Source organism: Erinaceus europaeus, chromosome 11, assembly GCF_950295315.1.
Source record: "Erinaceus europaeus chromosome 11, mEriEur2.1, whole genome shotgun sequence".
NCBI classification, from domain to species: domain Eukaryota; kingdom Metazoa; phylum Chordata; class Mammalia; order Eulipotyphla; family Erinaceidae; genus Erinaceus; species Erinaceus europaeus.
In genome coordinates this window covers 62,055,839-62,073,173 of record NC_080172.1, presented here as the reverse complement: position 1 = coordinate 62,073,173, position 17,335 = coordinate 62,055,839, and the positions used below count along the sequence as shown (strand labels likewise).

The 17,335-nt window shown below is 39.4% G+C and overlaps 1 protein-coding gene, 1 long non-coding RNA gene and 1 pseudogene across 5 annotated transcripts in view; 1 reads left to right on the top strand and 2 right to left on the bottom strand.

Annotated features, from left to right (window-relative positions):
* Positions 1-17,335, top strand: part of LOC132541380 (uncharacterized) — a 621,539-nt gene that overhangs the window by 521,947 nt on the left and 82,257 nt on the right. The gene's annotated exons all lie outside the window — the stretch shown is intronic.
* On the bottom strand, positions 9,092-14,884 carry LOC103119867 (small nuclear ribonucleoprotein F-like; annotated as a pseudogene).
* TRIM33 (tripartite motif containing 33) overlaps positions 10,832-17,335 on the bottom strand; it is a 108,520-nt gene continuing 102,016 nt past the window's right edge. For 2 of the 4 annotated variants that reach the window (XM_060201846.1, XM_060201847.1), the window contains exons 18-20: positions 17,132-17,284; positions 15,452-15,502; positions 10,832-15,372 (exon numbers count right to left, since the gene is read on the bottom strand). In XM_060201846.1, the coding sequence (XP_060057829.1) occupies positions 15,160-15,372; positions 15,452-15,502; positions 17,132-17,284 (417 nt within the window). In that variant the 3' untranslated portion in view covers positions 10,832-15,159. The remainder of the gene's footprint in view (positions 15,373-15,451; positions 15,503-17,131; positions 17,285-17,335) is intronic. The other 2 variants (XM_060201848.1, XM_060201849.1) reach the window with 1 other exon arrangement.

The following is a 17,335-nucleotide window of genomic DNA, read 5'->3' as shown; positions in this document are numbered from 1 at the left end:
AGCAATGGACCAAGACAGTGGTGTGGGCTGGAGCCAGCTGGCTACAGGGTGTATGTAGTTGCAAAGGTCCATTCTAAACACACAAAATGTGATCCGGGTCTGGACTGGAAGTGCTGGGTCCAATTACAAGGGAGCATGGAGCTGCAGAGCACAATGTGCAAGTGCACATTGCAGTGGAGGTCAAGCTGGGGTATGCAGGTACTAGTCTAGGTGCTGGCTGGAGAATAATGACAGACCTCGAGTCAGTGGCCTATAGGTGCACACAGACGCTGCCTTTCTAGCTTAGTGATGGCAGGCAGCCACTTGGACCTAGGCTTCTGTCTTGCATTCCTTTTTTTTTTTTTACATTATTTATTTTGCATAGAGACAAATTAAGAGGAAAGGGGGAGTGAAAGAGAGATCCCTTGCAGACCCATTTCTCTGCTTGTGAAGTTTCCCCTTGCAGATGGGGGGCAGTGGGGTTTGGACCCAGGTCCTTGCAAAATCCCAGGCCCTTCCACACTGTAATGTGTGTGTTTAACCAAGTGTGCCACCACCAAACCCTCCCCCCCAACTTTAAAAAAATTATTAATGAGTAGTACGATAGAAAGTATTAGACATCACTCTGGTACATGTGCTGCTGGGGATCAAACTCAGGACCTCATGCTTGAGAGTCCAACACTTTATCCACTGTGTCACCTCTCAGACCACCCCACCTTTTTAAAAAAATATATCTATTTATTCCCTTTTGTTGCCCTTGTTGTTTTATTGTTGTAGTTATTATTGTTGTTATTGATGCCGTTGTTGTTGGATAGGACAGAGAGAAATGGAGAGAGGAGGGGAAGACAGAGGGGGAAGAGAAAGACAGACACCTGCAGAACTGCTTCACCGCTTGTGAAGCGACTCCCCTGCAGATGGGGAGCTGGGGGCTCGAACCATGATCCTTACTCCGGTCCTTGCACTTTGCACCAGCTGTACTCTTACCCTGCTGCGCTACCACCCGACTCCCCACCCTACTTTTCTTTTTTATATTTATTTCCTTTTGTTGCCCTTTTTTATTGCTGTAGTTGTTAATGATGATGTTGTTGGACAGAGAGAAATGGAGAGAGGAGGGGAAGACAGAGAGGGGAAAGAAAGATAAGACACCTGCAGACCTGCTTCTCTGCTTGTGAAGCAACTCCTCTGCAGGTGGGGAGCCAAGGGCTGGAACTGGGATCCTTACGCCAGTCCTTATGCTTTGCGCCACCTGCGCTTAACCCACCCTACTTTTTAATATTTGAGAATGAGAAAAAAACAGCGCAGTACTCTGGCATGTGATGCTGGGGATTGAACCCAGGACCTCATGCCCTCACATCTGGTGCTCCACCTGCTGCACCACCTCCTGAGCCTTGTCTTTCCTTCTTGCAGAAACCATATTGTGGCTTCCCGTGTTCTGGATGAAGTAGGAAAGAATTCAGTGGCTCCCGAACTGGTGGGGAAGGGACACCTCTCCTTCGGCTGGCATCACCTAATGTGAATACTTATCCACCACAGGTCTCAACATCTTGGTTGTAGGATAAATACATTCCTCTCCTACAAAGACAGGGTGTAGGTTCCACTTGAGAAGGCACCATTACAGGCTCCGGGACTTGCCAGTCGCCATGTGACACTGAGCACTGAATCCAGAGCACAGCCTCCTGGGGGCAGCAGAGTGAACTGGAAAAACAGAGCAGGTGACACAGAGGAGAGAACTGGGCTTCTTTTCCAGGCCATGGCTCCTTATATTTAGAAATCCAGGACAGTTGTGGACATATGTACATCCAGAAAGTTCTCACCTGCAGCTGTGTGTCTGACCCGTAAAACCAGGGGCAGCCCCCCAGTGTGAGTGACATGGGCCCACTAGGAGATTGAGGGATGCTTTGTTCATACAGAAAGAATTTCAAACAGTGACATTTCTGATAATTTCTAATTTTACAGAACAAGTTTCCCAGTTAACTAACCACTGTAGTCCCTCAGAGAAGGGAGTTCTGATATTTTACAGTCACAGCGTGTCCTTGAGAGAAAGTGAGCTTGCTTTATCATGCCACTTATTGCAGCATGAGTGACCAAGCAGATTGTTACTTTCTCACTCCAGGGACACATTGATCCATCTCTTTGCAGGCACTGGATATCTTGGGGTTGGGGACCCCAGCCTAAGTCCCCTGACTTGAGGTGAGGACTAGGGAGCCATGTGTCCTCAAAGCTGTCTCCTGCATGGCTGTGGACATGATGGGCACGTCTGAAATGCTAGGTAGAGTAAGGAAATCCCACACAAGATGAGAGCTCTAGCACCATGAGGAAGGCCCCTCCCATGGTCAGACTTGTGCAGGCTGGAAGCATCAGACCCGTTCTATCAGCTGCTCCTGTTTCATGCCACCTTTTCAAGGAGAAGGTCATGTCTTAGGATAAACTGTCAGAGCTAAATACAGAAGGGTTTTAACGAGAGGCATTTCCAGGACACAGGAGATCCAGGTGGGCGGCTCTGCCCCTTCAGCATGTGGGCTCCTAGTGTGGTCTCAGTGGAGCACACTTCTGGCCAGTGCTGACACGGAAGGGGAGAAGCAGCAGCTCCCTCTGTCCTTGCAAGTGAAGACTGGAAGAGAGACATCAGCTTGTTGACAGGCCTTAGTTTCATGAGAGTGGCTGGGTGTGGTCCTTGGTTTGCAGCAGTGCACCCAGGTGAACCTCTTTCTGTGGAAAATGGGAGTACAGACAATAAGGGACAACCCCAGATTGTCCTTGCTAGGCTGGCCTCTTGTTGGTGGGGTCTTGCTACTAGCTGATGGCCACGAAGGATGTTTCAACAGAACCACCCTGCAGTGCCCTTTGCCCTCCCTCCATGTTGCCTTGGCTTTCTGATACCATGCCTGCCTGGCCCTGCTTTCTTCCTCAAAACCTTAGCAGGCAAAGGGAGGATTGATCACCTAGAGCAGCCTGAGGCTGGTTCCTGCTTCCAGGGCTTTTCCCATCCTCCTCCAAACAGCTCCCTCCCACAAGTCAAGTGAGGGCAGAGGCAGTTGTGGCTTTGTGCCCAGCCCCTCACTGCATGCCTCTTGTGCAGCTCTTGCCTCAGTGACTGCCCAGGCAGAGGTGGGAGTTTTCTACTGTGGTGCACTCGGTTAAGCACACATATTACCAAGTGCAAGGACCCGGGTTCAAGCCCCCGCTCCCTACCTACAGGGGAGAATAGGTGCTTAATGAGTGGTGAAGCAGGTCTGCAGGTATCTTTCTCTCCCTCTATCTCCCGGTCCTCTCTCAATTTCTCTGTCCTAATAAAAATGTATCTAATAAAAATTTGAAGGGGGGGGAGGCCACTGGGAGCTGTGGATTCATAGTACTGCCACCAAGCCCCAGCAAAACAGAATCATGCAGAAGACAAGGTGAAACCCCAGATACGGCAAGAGCAAGCCCACCAGTCTCATAACTGCTTCAGATGCTGTCCTCCATAGCAGGCACCCACACCCCATCAGCACAGTGGACCCTCAGGCTCCAGTCCTTATGTCCAGCCATGACAGTTTTGTTTTACTTTGGCTTATTTCGTTTCTTCCTCCATAAAATTGTTTTGCTTCCCAAATTAGGTCTGTGGGAAAAAAAAATTTGTTTTTCCTTTTTCTTTGTTTTTTCTTGTGTCAAGACAGTTGCCAAAGAGAAACGTTTCAGAAAAACAATTAAAAAAGCCGAGGTAGGGTGGCCTAGTTGTTAAGTGTGTAGGTCTGAGCACAGGTTAACCAAATGTAGTCTTGCATTCATTAGTTCCAGGGCCTTGAGCAAATTATTTTTAAAAATATTATTGGGGGGATTAGTAGTTTACAGTAAACAGTTGTTGCTACATGTGTAAAACTTGTTTTCTGAAAAACACTCCCATGTCCAGCCTAGGTCCTCCTCCACCATCATGTACCAGGCCCTGAAAGTAGCCCCCCTACGCCATCCTGACACCAGTCCTTTGGTTTGACGCAATACACCAAACCTAGTTCAGGTTCTACTGTGCTTCCCTGCTGGGAAATTGTGCAGATGCATTCACATCTGCCATGTTTTCCCCTCAGGCTACTAGTTCCCGTGAGAGTTGGGACATTCTGGGAGTGCCTGTTCCGCCATGTTATGCCCTCAGGACATTGTCTATATCCCCGCGATATTTGGAGTGCTTTGGTTACTCCTCCCCCCTCCCATTCTCACAAGAGTTATCATCCTATCCTGGAGTGCTATGGTTACTCCTCCCCCTTCCCATTCTCGCGAAAGCTACTCCTATAAAAACCCTTCGTTTTCTGCACCTCGCTCTCTTGCCGGCGCTTCACTCCGGTGTTCAGACGCAGGAAAGGTTACTGTGGAGAGGCGAGGCGGCCATTTTCGCTACCTCCATGTGGCCCAACCTGCTTCTCTAGCACCCAACTCTGAGGTGCCAGCGCAAATAAAGATTTGTGTTTCCTCTTCGCTCCAGACCCCTCCTCTCTCTCTTCTCCGCGACCCACGCACAACGCTTCCCGTTTCTGTTCTTATTTCTCAACTTCTGTCCATAAGAGAGATCATCCCATATTCAGCCTTCTCTTTCTGGCTTATCTCACTTAACATGATTCCTTCAAGCTCCATCCAAGATGAGGTAAAGGTGAATTTATCATTCTTACTAGCTGAGTAGTAATCTATTGTGTATATATATATACACACAACTTTTTTTAGCCACTCATCTGTTGTTGGGACATGTTAAGTCACTTCCAGGTTTTGGCTACTACACACTGCACTATGAATATAGGTATACACAAATTATTTTGGATGAAGGTGTTTGATTCCTTAGGATATATTATCCCATGGGAGGAACTGCTGGTCAAAGAAGAGGGCCCATTTCTAGCCTTCAGAGCATTCTTACACTGCTGTCCACAGGGTTATACCAATTTACATCCCCACCTGCAGTGCAGGAAAGTTGGTTCCCTTAGCACCACCAGCACCCCATCTCTCCAACATTGGTTGTTACTATCCTTTCTGATGTATTGACTGAGCAAATTATTTAACCCCAAGTCTCAGTTCTTATATATATATATATATATATATATATATATATATATATATATATATAGGCAACCCACTTCATCACTGTCATAGAAAAGACAGAACTGGCTGCATTGAACATCTTAAACATGGTTAGTGGGGTGGGGAGATCACTCATTTGGTAATGTAGACCCAGGGTCATATCTCTAGCACAACATGGAAACATCAAGCACAGAGCCACGGGAAGCTCAAGGAATAGTAGAGCAGGCAGTCGTGACACACATTGGAGGTCCCAGCAGAGCTCAAAAGAAAACAAAGTAGATCAGAGGCAACCAGTGGCACAGCTATTTACAAGATACTAGGTACTCTATAGCAAACCCTAACAAAAGGACTTTTCAAAGTTAACCCAATTACCAAATAATGTGATGAAACATTAACTATCCATTGTCTTTTGGAACCCTAAGACAGCAGGAACCTCACATCTCCACTATAGAGCCTATATTTCCCCCCAGTCCTGGAACCTTAGGATAGGGCCCACTTTCCCGCATGCTCTCCCAATCCATATCAAATAATATTGCATCAGCCAATCGCAACCTAATCAGCACAATGATTGCCACCTCAACATGCTTCAGCTCAGACTGTGTCCAGAGACTTCAGGTGTGGAATGACAACCCTTCAGCTTCATTACTCGGGTGAGACCTTTCCTTTCATAGCACTCTCCAATTCCATCCCAGGTGAATCACTTTCTAACAAACAAAGTCCCCAAACCTAGATATAGACCAGGTTCTTTGAGAGAGAGCATATGTTCACACGTATCCATGAACAAGTGCAAAATATATACCTGAAAGCAGTACACTAGAGTTTGCAGTGAGTACCCGCCCCCCCAACACTTCCTCTCCAGTATTCCAACCTTTGGGTCCATGATTGCTCAGCAATTTATTTGGCTTTGTATGTTAACTCTCTTTTCAGCCACCAGGTTCCAGAGGCCATCAGGATGCCAGCCAGGCTTTCCTGGACTGAAGACCCCACCAATGTGTCCTGGAGCTCCGCTTCCCAGAAACCCACCCTACTAGGGAAAGAGAGAGGCAGACTGGGAGTATGGACCGACCAGTCAACGTCCATGTTAAGCGGGGAAGCAATTACAGAAGCCAGACCTTCCACCTTCTGCAACCCAGGACCCTGGGTCCATGCTCCCAGAGGGATAGAGAATGGGAAAGCTATCAGGGGAGGGGATGGGATATGGAGATTGGGTGGTGGAAACTGTGTGGAGTTGTACCCCTTCTACCCTATGGTTTTGTTAATTTATCCTTTCTTAAATAAAAAATAAATTAAAAAGAAAAACGCAGCTTTTGTTACCTTTTTAGAAATCCTTGGATTTTGATAAAAATAATGGCACTGACTTTGTAGAAAGATACTTTAGTGGTTCTATTAGATTACATAAATGAAAAATATGAGGACTGGGCAGTAGCGCAACAGGTTAAGCATACATGGCACGAAGCCCAAGGACTGGTGTAAAGATCCCAGTTCGAGGCCCCTGCCTCCACACCTGCAGGGGGGGTCACTTTATGGGCAGTGAAGCAGATCTGCAAGTGTCTATTTTTCTCCCCCCACCCCCCATCTTCTCCTCCTCTCGATTTCTCTCTAACAACAATAATAACAACAACCACAAAAAGGGCAAAAAAAAAAAATTGGAAAAGTGGCCTCTAGGAGCTGTAGATTTGTAGTGCAGGCACCGAGTCCCAGCAATAACCAGGCTTGTGCCTGGTCTGTATGCCTGGCAAGGTGCACACCCTGTCTCTTCAGTTACAAGCAAGTAGTATTTAAAAAAACTGATCAAACACAAAGGCTCACGCATGCAGATATGCACTTAATAGCCGCACTACCTTTTCTATCCAGGATTTATGCTTTGTTACTGCAGGCCCCTCCCTCCAAAATAAAAACTTAAAAAAATTCAAACCTACTAAAAATTTGAACACCAAAAAGAAACAACAAAGATCCATTTTCCTAAGATTCACTAGCTGTTGTTACAACTACACTCACAGGTATTTTATATAAACACTTTTGTACCTCCGGAAGTGACAAAATACTTAATTCTTGGATATTTCAGCATGCATCGCCAAGAAAAACCACTTTCCTATATAAGCACAAAATAATCATCACAGCTGACAAGATCTGATATTCCCATTATGGGAAAGTTTTTATATAAACTTTCACAGACGTCTATAAAATTGGGTCTAATTTGTAATCAAATCTAAGTTCATGCTGTGCATATTGCTGTTTGATCTAGAAGTCTTCCCCACCTGTTTTTACCTAATATCTACTTCATAAATTCACACGTTATCTTTATAAATATCCTACATTCTGTTTCCAAGATTAGATTTAGATCAAAATTTTTTTGCTCAAAAATAGTACACAAGTTATAAGGCTTCCCCTTTCTTTATTCCTTGTTAGCATAGTAAATGTTTTAATGCATCTTATCCAGCTTTATATCACTATGAAGTTTTCTGCGAGTTTATAATGTAGTAAATCACCAGAAACAGTAGCTAGGAGGTGGCACACTTGGTAGCACAAATTACCATATGAAAGGGCCCAAATTCAGGGACCACCACCACCACCACCACCACCCACCGCCCCACCTGCAAGGAGGAAGCTTCACAATTGTGGATACCTGCAGGTGTCTCTCATTCTGTTTCCGTCTCTATCAAAAAAGGCCAGAAACAGGTATCTTTGTACTTGCCTTTCCAAATCACAAGTTAACATCCTTACTTGCCACCATTTGAGGTCAGTAAATTTGGAAGAGAAAGCTTGAAATAAATATCTGCATTGAATGTTGTATGCTATTTTAATCATTTCTGTGTGTGAACCCCTTAAAACTGTACAGCCTGATAAGGGTGTTTGCTAAATCCTAAATATCCAAGGATCAACCGATGAAGAACTAGACATCTGAGCCGAAGACAGATACATAAAGTCTTGAGATTCTTTCTGATGTCTTTTTTTTTTTTTTTCCCCTAAACTTCATCAGTAAAATGCCTGTTAGAGACTGGGACTAAGGATCGAACTGCCAACGCCCATGTTCAACAGGGAAGCAATTACAGAAGCCAGACCTACCTTCTGCACGCATAATGACCCTGGGTCCACACTCCCAGAGAGATAAAGAACAGGAAAGCTTTCAAGGAAGAGGATGGGATAGAGTTCTGGTGGTGGGAAATGTACCCCTCTTATCCTATGGTCTTGTATTTCCATTTTTTAAAATTATCTTTATTTATTGGATAGAGACAGCCAGGAATCAAGGGGGGGGGGATAGAGAGGAAGAGAGACAGAGAGACACCTTCAGCACTACTTCACCACTCGTGAAGCTTTCCCTCTGCAGGTGGGGACTGGGGGCACCACCACCCGGCCCCATTTTATAAATAAAAAAAAAATTTAAATGCCTGCTAGATTGCTAGCTTGAATAGTATGTTTATTTTGTCATGGTCACGACCCAGGTTCAAGCCTAGCCTCCTTCACTATTGCCTTTTTGGGGGTCTATGTCTTTCTATCTGAAAAAGTCAGGGTAGAGTGGTGAAGCCTCAATGATAAGAGAAATAAATAAAACATCAGTAAAAAAAACTTCTAACCTGTCCCTTTTAGCACTAGCGCGAAAACCATGGAAAGGGGAAAATTGTTGAGAACTGTTAGTAATATACTATAACAGACCCTGGGTCCATATTAATTCTATAAACTGAATATAATTTTACAAATAATATAGTGGAGCTCAGGAATCATATCAGTGGGTTCCAACTGACTTTTAACTGGTTATTCATGGCCATAAATTCAATATAGCATTAAAAATTGTTTTCCTTGAAATAGACTATAACTATCTAACCCTGTTGCTGCTGCTCAAACAGGAAGTTTTCAGCAAGGTTATTTATGACTTCCATATTACTAGGTAGCCCTTTACCTTTTTTAAAACCTCTTACTCTTAACACTTGTTATCACTGGTACCTCAAAACCCTTTCTCTTTCATTTTCCACTTGTTTTACTATGACTAATCCAGTCTCTCCATAGTGCTTTTTTTTTCCAAGTTGAAAAACAAATCTTTATTGGCTAGAAATATATATATAAAACACAAAAGATGTTAATCTCTCATTTCTCCATCTTCTTCAATCCCTGATATAAAGGACATTATTACACCTTATTAAAACTTCACCCAGATGTCCTGACAATGCTCCATCTATGTATTCTTCTGTATCTGCAAGCTATCTACATATACCAGGCAGCCCTTGTACTCCATTCCCCACTTAAGCTTCACCATTACTGGCTTTCCTGTTAGTCCGTTGAGGAAAGGTTTGGGATTGAGGGGTAAACTCAATGATGGGGGTGAGATGGGGAAGAACTGCAGGCGAGGGGCTGCCAAGCCAGCGATGGTTTGTCCTGAGCAGTGGGGCACCTACAGCAGGCCCCAAGCGGCGGAGGTCGCAGAGCTCTCCGTAGTGTTTTTGCCCCTACTGTGTGTTGTTTCTTCTGCTATCAAAAGTATTTCAGAAACCTCCTGGGAAATTTCATATATTATCATGTTTTAAGTTTTATGTTGTTGGCTTGACTTTGACAGCTATTTACTAAATGTCAAACATCAACTCAACATATTCAATGATATATAAAACAGGCATGGATAAGGGGTCAGGCAGTGGCGCACCTGATTAAGCACACACACTGAGCAAGGACCAGGGTTCAAAAGCTCCTGGTATCTACCTGCAGGGGGAAATATTCAAAGTGGTGAACCAGGGCTGCAGATGTCTATCTCTTTCCCGCTCAGTCTCCTTCTACCTTCTTGATTTCTCTATATTCGATTAAAAAAATTTAAATGAACACATGTATCTTGGCCAATCTTACAGTAGGGACACTAACCAGAGAGCTGCACCTTTATTTTCAGTAGGTCCCACAATGAGCACTCTTCTATTCACAAACTATTCTCTCTCCCTCTATTACATAAAGTGCATGTAAAATATGTCTTAGACAACTTGAGTTTCAACTATTCTTCTATTTTAATTTCTAAATCTTTCTAAAACTGAACTCTATTATTTCTTACTGGGAGGTTAATGATTTACAGTACAGTTGTTGGCACATGGGTGCAATTTCTCATCTCACCAAGACAGGTGCCTACAAAAGAAATACTCTCGTTCTCAAATTAGGTCCATCATCATGTACCAGGACCTGCCCTCCTTCCCTAGTTCTTTGCGTTGGTACAATACAACAAAACTATTTTTCTATCTCCAACTCCAGACTACTAGTTTAGAGAATACCTGAGTAGACACAGTCTACAAACTGCATCTCCTGTCCAGTCTTTTCTGTATCTCATCACTGCTAACATAAGAGTACATTTAATTTTCTCACCTTCCATGCCCCACTATCATGCTTAAAAAAAATTTAAGGGTTCTGCGTGTCAGTGTAAATACCAAATCCTCCCAACATGACCGTCAGGACATTCTACTTGAAAAGTACACCCTTGCTCAGCTCTCCAGTTTAGTACTATATTGTTCCAATTTAAATTCTACTTAAATAAATCAATTCTACTCCAATGAAACTTAACTTTCAGGTCCTGAAACACATACTGTCTTATTACTTTCAGGCTTCTATTTTTTCTGAGGTCCTGTCTTTTATGAGTCAACAATCACTTCCGGGATCAACAAAGTTTTCAGTTTAAGTCCTCCTAAGTGTTCATACTATATTCAATGTTGATAGTTAGCACTCATTAGAATCTAAGCACATATGAAAGTAGAAACTATTCTTATTCACTATCTCTAGCACCTGGCAAAAATAATTTTAGTAAATTTATGATTAAGTCTCAACTCAAAGAACAAGAAGAAACTCATTTGGAAATGTTTTCAATTCTCTAATTTAATAGAAATAAACCAAAACAAGGTGGCTTTCAAACAAGGCTTTAACCTAATCTAATACAACTTCTACAACACATTCCAGCGCATTATAACAAGAAATATTTACAGGCAGCTAATGCATTAAATAACCATGAAAAGAAAGTCTTGGTTTTATTACACACCAACAAAAAACACAGGAACAAAACAATTATAAACTCCAACCTTGTTTTAAAAAATTAAATATGATTATTTAGAGATTACAATACCACAGAAACAGCACTTTTTAAAGAATCATATTGAAGGGTAGTTAACTATGTGCAAAAATAATAGTAGTATTAGAGTAGTAATAAAACATAATGAGGGGAGAAGACCAGTTGATATACTGGAAGCAAGAAATTAGTAAGGCTGTGGATTTAACCCTTTGTCTATGTAGAAAATTAACAAGTTTTCAGATTGCACAAATCTTTTCTTTATAGGCTTATATACATGTTTCACTGTGATTTAAAAGATACAGTAAATGCCTACATTTTCCAGACCAGGAGTAGACATGCATTTCACTAAATTTAGATCATTCTTGAAGGGAAATATTGCAGTGACACTTACAAAATCATTTCAGTGCCTTCCCACATACAAATTTGGTGAATTCCAAAGATTACTTTCTAGAAAAGGGCTAGTCTAAATTTTGTATACTTTACAGTTTGGTTATGACAAATATATTCAAATTGATTTATCTTTGAAGATAATTTGTTTCTCAAATATAATAAAAAATATAAAAGACCACGAAGGCAAACACAAGGGACTAAGATGGAAGAAAACGCTATACATGCTTTTTGACCAAGGAAAAAACCATCATATCCAAGAGTACATGTTGATATCTGAAATGTCTATGTAAACTGTGGCATATAAATTTTTTCTTAAAAAAGTACCTTCAATTTTTTTTTACTCAAACACCTACTTTTAAAAAAATATGGAACTTTCCCCAAATTTTAAAATAAAATGCCACAATATATTGTTATTAGCTCCAGCATACAGTTAAATTTCTTAATTTTTAAAAGATAGACTGAGTGATATGCATACAAACTTTCCTATAAAATTGCCATCTGGGAGAGGATTATGACATGATATTAGGCAACAGACTTTAAGCAGTGTTATTGCTTTATTAAGGAGGAGATAACTGTGAGAGAAAAACACAAGATCCAGCTCTGGTACATGATCAAAGTGAAACACCTTGGATCACCTTCGGCAGATCACTAGTGTAGATGGAGTGTATTAAGAATTTATGGTATGGATTAAGAATTCGTTTTTATCAAGGGAATTGGGGTAGAGAGGTTTATAAAATAATAATGATGATTGCAAATAAGCAGAGCTGACTTAAATGAGAAATGTTTCTACTTTTAAGTATTATATGTGTGGGAGTAGATAAGTCCATGGGATTATAGGCCACAGCATCTACTTCCAATTTTAGATATTAAGGAACTGTTTTAATAATATAGGCCACAAATTCAATGGTGTTGTCAGAAGACCTAAATCTCCTGGCTAATTAACATTAGCCACTGATAATTAGATGGCAAGGTATGTGTTGAGATTAACTGATAAAGCTACAATCTAACCACTCATTTGTATACTTCACCTTGCAAAGCAATTCCTTCACATTTAACAAACCAGCTGAACCAAGAAAGAAAAAAAGATTTAGGTATACTTTTTTTAAAGTGTTCCGAAGGGCGATGGAGAGTGAAGTGTGGCCAAAACTTCACTATCTATCAAAGGAACATTAACATTCCTAGATAGAAACTACTGCCTTTAAACACAGAATACAAATGTGAATTGTCTTGTTAAACAGATTAGGAAAACATGTAAAATGTGGAAATTTAAGTTTTTAAACTTTTTAACTAATTATTATAGATAGTGCTGAACAAATCAACTTAGAAACACAGTGATCAATGTACATGAAAAATGCTTTAATAAGATCTAAGTGAATACCACTTTTATTTAATGGTGGTTTGTTGGTAGTTAAAGATAACACAATGACTTATATTTGCTCAAAGAAATGGAGCCCACTAAATATTCACAATTAAGCTGCTTTTTAAGAACCAATCTTCGAAGGAAAAAAAAAAAGGCAAAAAAAAAAAAAAAGAAAAAACCCCAACTAAAACCCCACTTTAACAACAAAATGCTTTTAAGGGAATACATTATCTTTCAAAAAAACAGATACAAAAAATATTTAAACCTCCACCCACTTGGTTAACCTAATATTAACTTGTTACCTAAGAACTGTGAAAGGAATTCATATGAAGAGCTAGAATAAAATACTAATTCTCAGAGGCTTGACAAAGTGAAGTTATCCCAATACTTTACCTATTCCAAAAATGTGTCCTTAGATGTGATTCCTGATAAATGGAAATCATGTATGTGTGAGGAAGAGGGACATATACACAAAATAAAACATTTCTTAACAGATTTCTCCCCTTTACAAGAGGACTTTTAGGAATTATGTAATTTCTTAGGAGTAAAAGGATAGAACAAATTTGAAATATCAAAGTTTAACTTAAAACTGAAAAGAATCTAAAAGTAGCTGCATATTAAAGTCATTTAATAGCAATAATCAAATCAATACTGTTTAAAAACACCATCAGAAGGCCTTAATTATATTCATGTCTACTCCCACCCTTTTTTAAGGGGAACAAAAAAAGGTATTTGTATAATAATTTCTTTAGAGCAATTTATATGATTTAATACGCACTAAAAATAATTACCTCTTAGACAATTGTATCCAATAATTTTTTTTTTTCTGAGTAGTCTACTGCCTGAACTGCTTAAGCTGAATTCCTTAAAGGTGTTATTATATGCCATAAATGTGCTAACATCTGGAAAATATCAAATGGGAAGTCTTATATTTTGGTCACCTTATACGCTAAGATGCCCATAAAAAAGTAGGACTAAAAATTTTTTAAAATCCAACACCTATCTTGGATCTGAGCATCATAAATAAAGAAAAATGACCTAGAGCCAAGGTGATTTATCTGCCTCCAGTACTGAAAGTACAGTAGTAAAGGTGGGTTTACTTCAATAACCATTCAAGTGGGGATTGGCTCATTTTCAGGATTTACTTACAGGTCTCTCCTAAGTCCTTAAAGCCCTCAGTCCATGCAAATGTCCCACTTGGTGGACAGAAACTTAATCTAACCCCACCGGGTTTATTTCAATATTTTGATATTTTAATAAGCTGCTTCTGAAGATTTTCTGAGAAGTCTGTTCTCTATTAAAATAAGATCAAACCTCAAAATATGAATGTGAACATTAGAAATAGACAGCATATATTACAAATCCATTCTTGATAGGAACATTAGTAAGAATACACAATAGCTTAAAAAACAGGCTCAGCAAATGTTGCTGATCTGCCAGAAGTTTTAGTTCACTATTTACAAATAAGACAAAGTGAAATACAGAAAATTTTACACATTTGGTAGTTGACAGATTACGGTTTGCCAATAGTGGTCTATCGGAAAACTGATATGAAGGAAGACTGGATAAGAGCCAGTTGTCACCTCAATCAAGTTTCAAGGTACAGAAAACTACATCAATTTTCAAACATTCTGCCTTTTATGGGAATAATAGTATGATAAAATGAACTTGGAAGTGCAATTCTGTGGAAACATTTTCTGAGAATTATTATAACAATATGATCTGCTACTGATAAGTTATCATTTTGATTTCAGTAGAACATTCAAGTTGATATATGAAGGTCAATGGTTATGCTTCCTATATTCTAACTCAGAACAGGAAATGAAACTGTTGAGTTCTTTAAAACAATATAAAAACTATGGCCCAACAGTATCAAAATGAAAAAAAAATGCATGATTTAGTACACATTGACAAAGTGAAATCTCAGTGACTTTGATTTTCTTTTCTTAACTAGAAAACACACTAGTATGTATGTGTGGAAGGAGAGGCATAGAAGTTGCTTTGTAACTGCGCATTCTAGTCCAAGAGACCCTCAAGTATTCACTAGTACACCTAGTACCCTGTACCAATCAATACCAAAAGATCATCAACATCCGCCCATTCTAACAATCAGAATCATTTTCTTTAATAACAGAAATCTTCTAATCATTTTACCTTTGCTATTAGGTTTTACTTTTAAAGTGAGAGTTCTTCACCCTTGAGAAGAATGTGTTTTCTGTCCATTATTTCAATCTAATACTGAATAAAAGCTACCAGCTTCTTCAAGGAGGTGCCCACTATAGGCAAGAGATTCCAGCAACATTTAAATAAAAGGTCTTTGTTTTTTTTTCCTTTTTTTTTTAAACAACTGATTTAAGTTCAAGTCATATTACTTTATATGTACTGGTCTTTCATCTGATTTTAGGCGTTTTCTGCGGGGTTGTATAAAATCTTCATCAGAGTCCTCAGTTACCTCACCATCATCTTCTTCCTGTTCAAATTCTGGCAAAGGTGCGAAGGTCCTGTCTGAGTAGATCTCTGTGAGTTTATCTTCAAAGTACAATGCAACTGCTTTCCCTGCCTGAGCTACTTCTGAATCAGCCTGCAAGCAAAAGATAGGAATATTCACCTATTGGTAATGCATATTCCTTCATCAAGTTTGCATGGTCTGAAAAGCTTACCTTCAAATTAATCTCTTGTGTTTCTGCATATACTTGAACAACTTTCATCATCTAAAAAGGATACCAGAGTCAAAAAAAAAAGGGAAATTATAATCCTTTCTAAAGTTATAAGACTGCATAGGATTGGTGACAAAAAGTGAGCCATACTAGAAGGAACATATAACTATGACCAGTAAATGCTACAGAAGATGGAACCATTTTTTTTTAAAAGCTATACTATCAAAGTCACTTTCTTAGTAACTATCTCAAATTCGGAATGAGTAATGCCAATCTGGATTAAGAATTGGTTTGAGTATGTCAATCTCTTTAAGAGAAAAACACCTGTGAAATAAATATAAGAAATGCTGCTTTTTAAAAACTGCCAGTCATCAAATTGCTTAAATCAGAATGCTGTCTTTATGAAAATTTACTAATTACAAAATTATTTAGTTTGTATTAAAGCAGATAAAATGTCTTCTTCGTAGCAAGCACTTAAATACATAAAATTTTCATTTTAAAACAACTGAAAAAAATTTTAAGATCACAGTATGAGACTGTATTAACTTCAAGTCAAATCTGACTATTCTTTGCAACATACTGATACAAAGTGATTTGACTTTTCATCTTATAAGTATTTTCTGTTTTATACAAAAAAAAAAAATATCTATTTAGAAGCTTCCAAGGGTCACACTAGGTACAGTCCGCATGATTCAAGAATTATTTTTAGTAATAATTATATGGCAACCAAATTTCACAAGTGACATAGATTTTAGTAAAAATCTTTTTAAAGGAGCTAGGTAGTGGTACACCAGGTTAACGCATAGTATTAAGCACAAGGACCCACTCAAGGACCCCAATTTGAGTCGTCAGCTCCCCACCTGCAAGGGAGGTGGGGGGGTCCGCTTCACAAGCAGTGAAGCAGGTCTGCAAGTGTCCATCTTTCTCCCTATCTTCCTTTCTCCTCTCAATTTCTCTGTCCTATCCAATAAAAATTGAAAATGGCCACCAGGAGCAGTGGACTCATAGTGTCGGCACCAAGCCCCTGTCGGCACCATAACCCTGGAGGCAAGTCTTTTTAAAGACTTTTGTGGCTTTTTATCCAGGTCCATTTTCTTCTATTAATAATGAAAATCTTCCTTAACAAGAGACTCAACTTTTTCCAAAGATGATAAAAAAAAATTTTCTCCTTGAAGGAAGTATATTATCACATTTCTTCGCAAGGTATGAATATCTCATTCTTATCTTCAAAAGAATACATAACCAACATTATCAAAATCACATTTTCTGACAGCAGAAAACTGCATTATATACTCTGCCACCAGAGATTATGAATTTAAGCTTCTACATTATATGGTTAATAATAAAATGAAAGAACACTGGTACAAATGCTTTTTCTAAATGAACCCAATATGTAGGCCATTTATAGTCATTTTCCACAACATATAGTTAACTACAGACTACTTCCTACATTAATCTCAACCCTCAATTCATTTGGAAAAGTGTAGTAAATAATATTAATGTATTTATACAGTAAAATTTCTTCTTTGGAGCTATGAGTGCAATTAAATTTTACTTTTGACAAACACAAAGTACAAAAATATTTGTAAACCAAATTAGAAAGATCTTATAGCAGACAAAAATGAAATTAAAAAAAGAAACAAAAACTCACAATACAAGACTATAGTTTAGAAGCTAACATACTTCATTAAACCTTTCACAGTTCTTGAAGATCAAACGGACATCAGCAACAAAGTCATCTGGGATTTGGTAGTGCTGGGAATGTTTTTTCTGAAGTTTCTTTTTCACTGTGGATAAATCCATTGGTTTCTTTATAATTTTATAGTAGTTTGGTATCTAAACAAAACAAACAAGAGCAGACATAAGAACCCGAAAAAGTATTTCAAT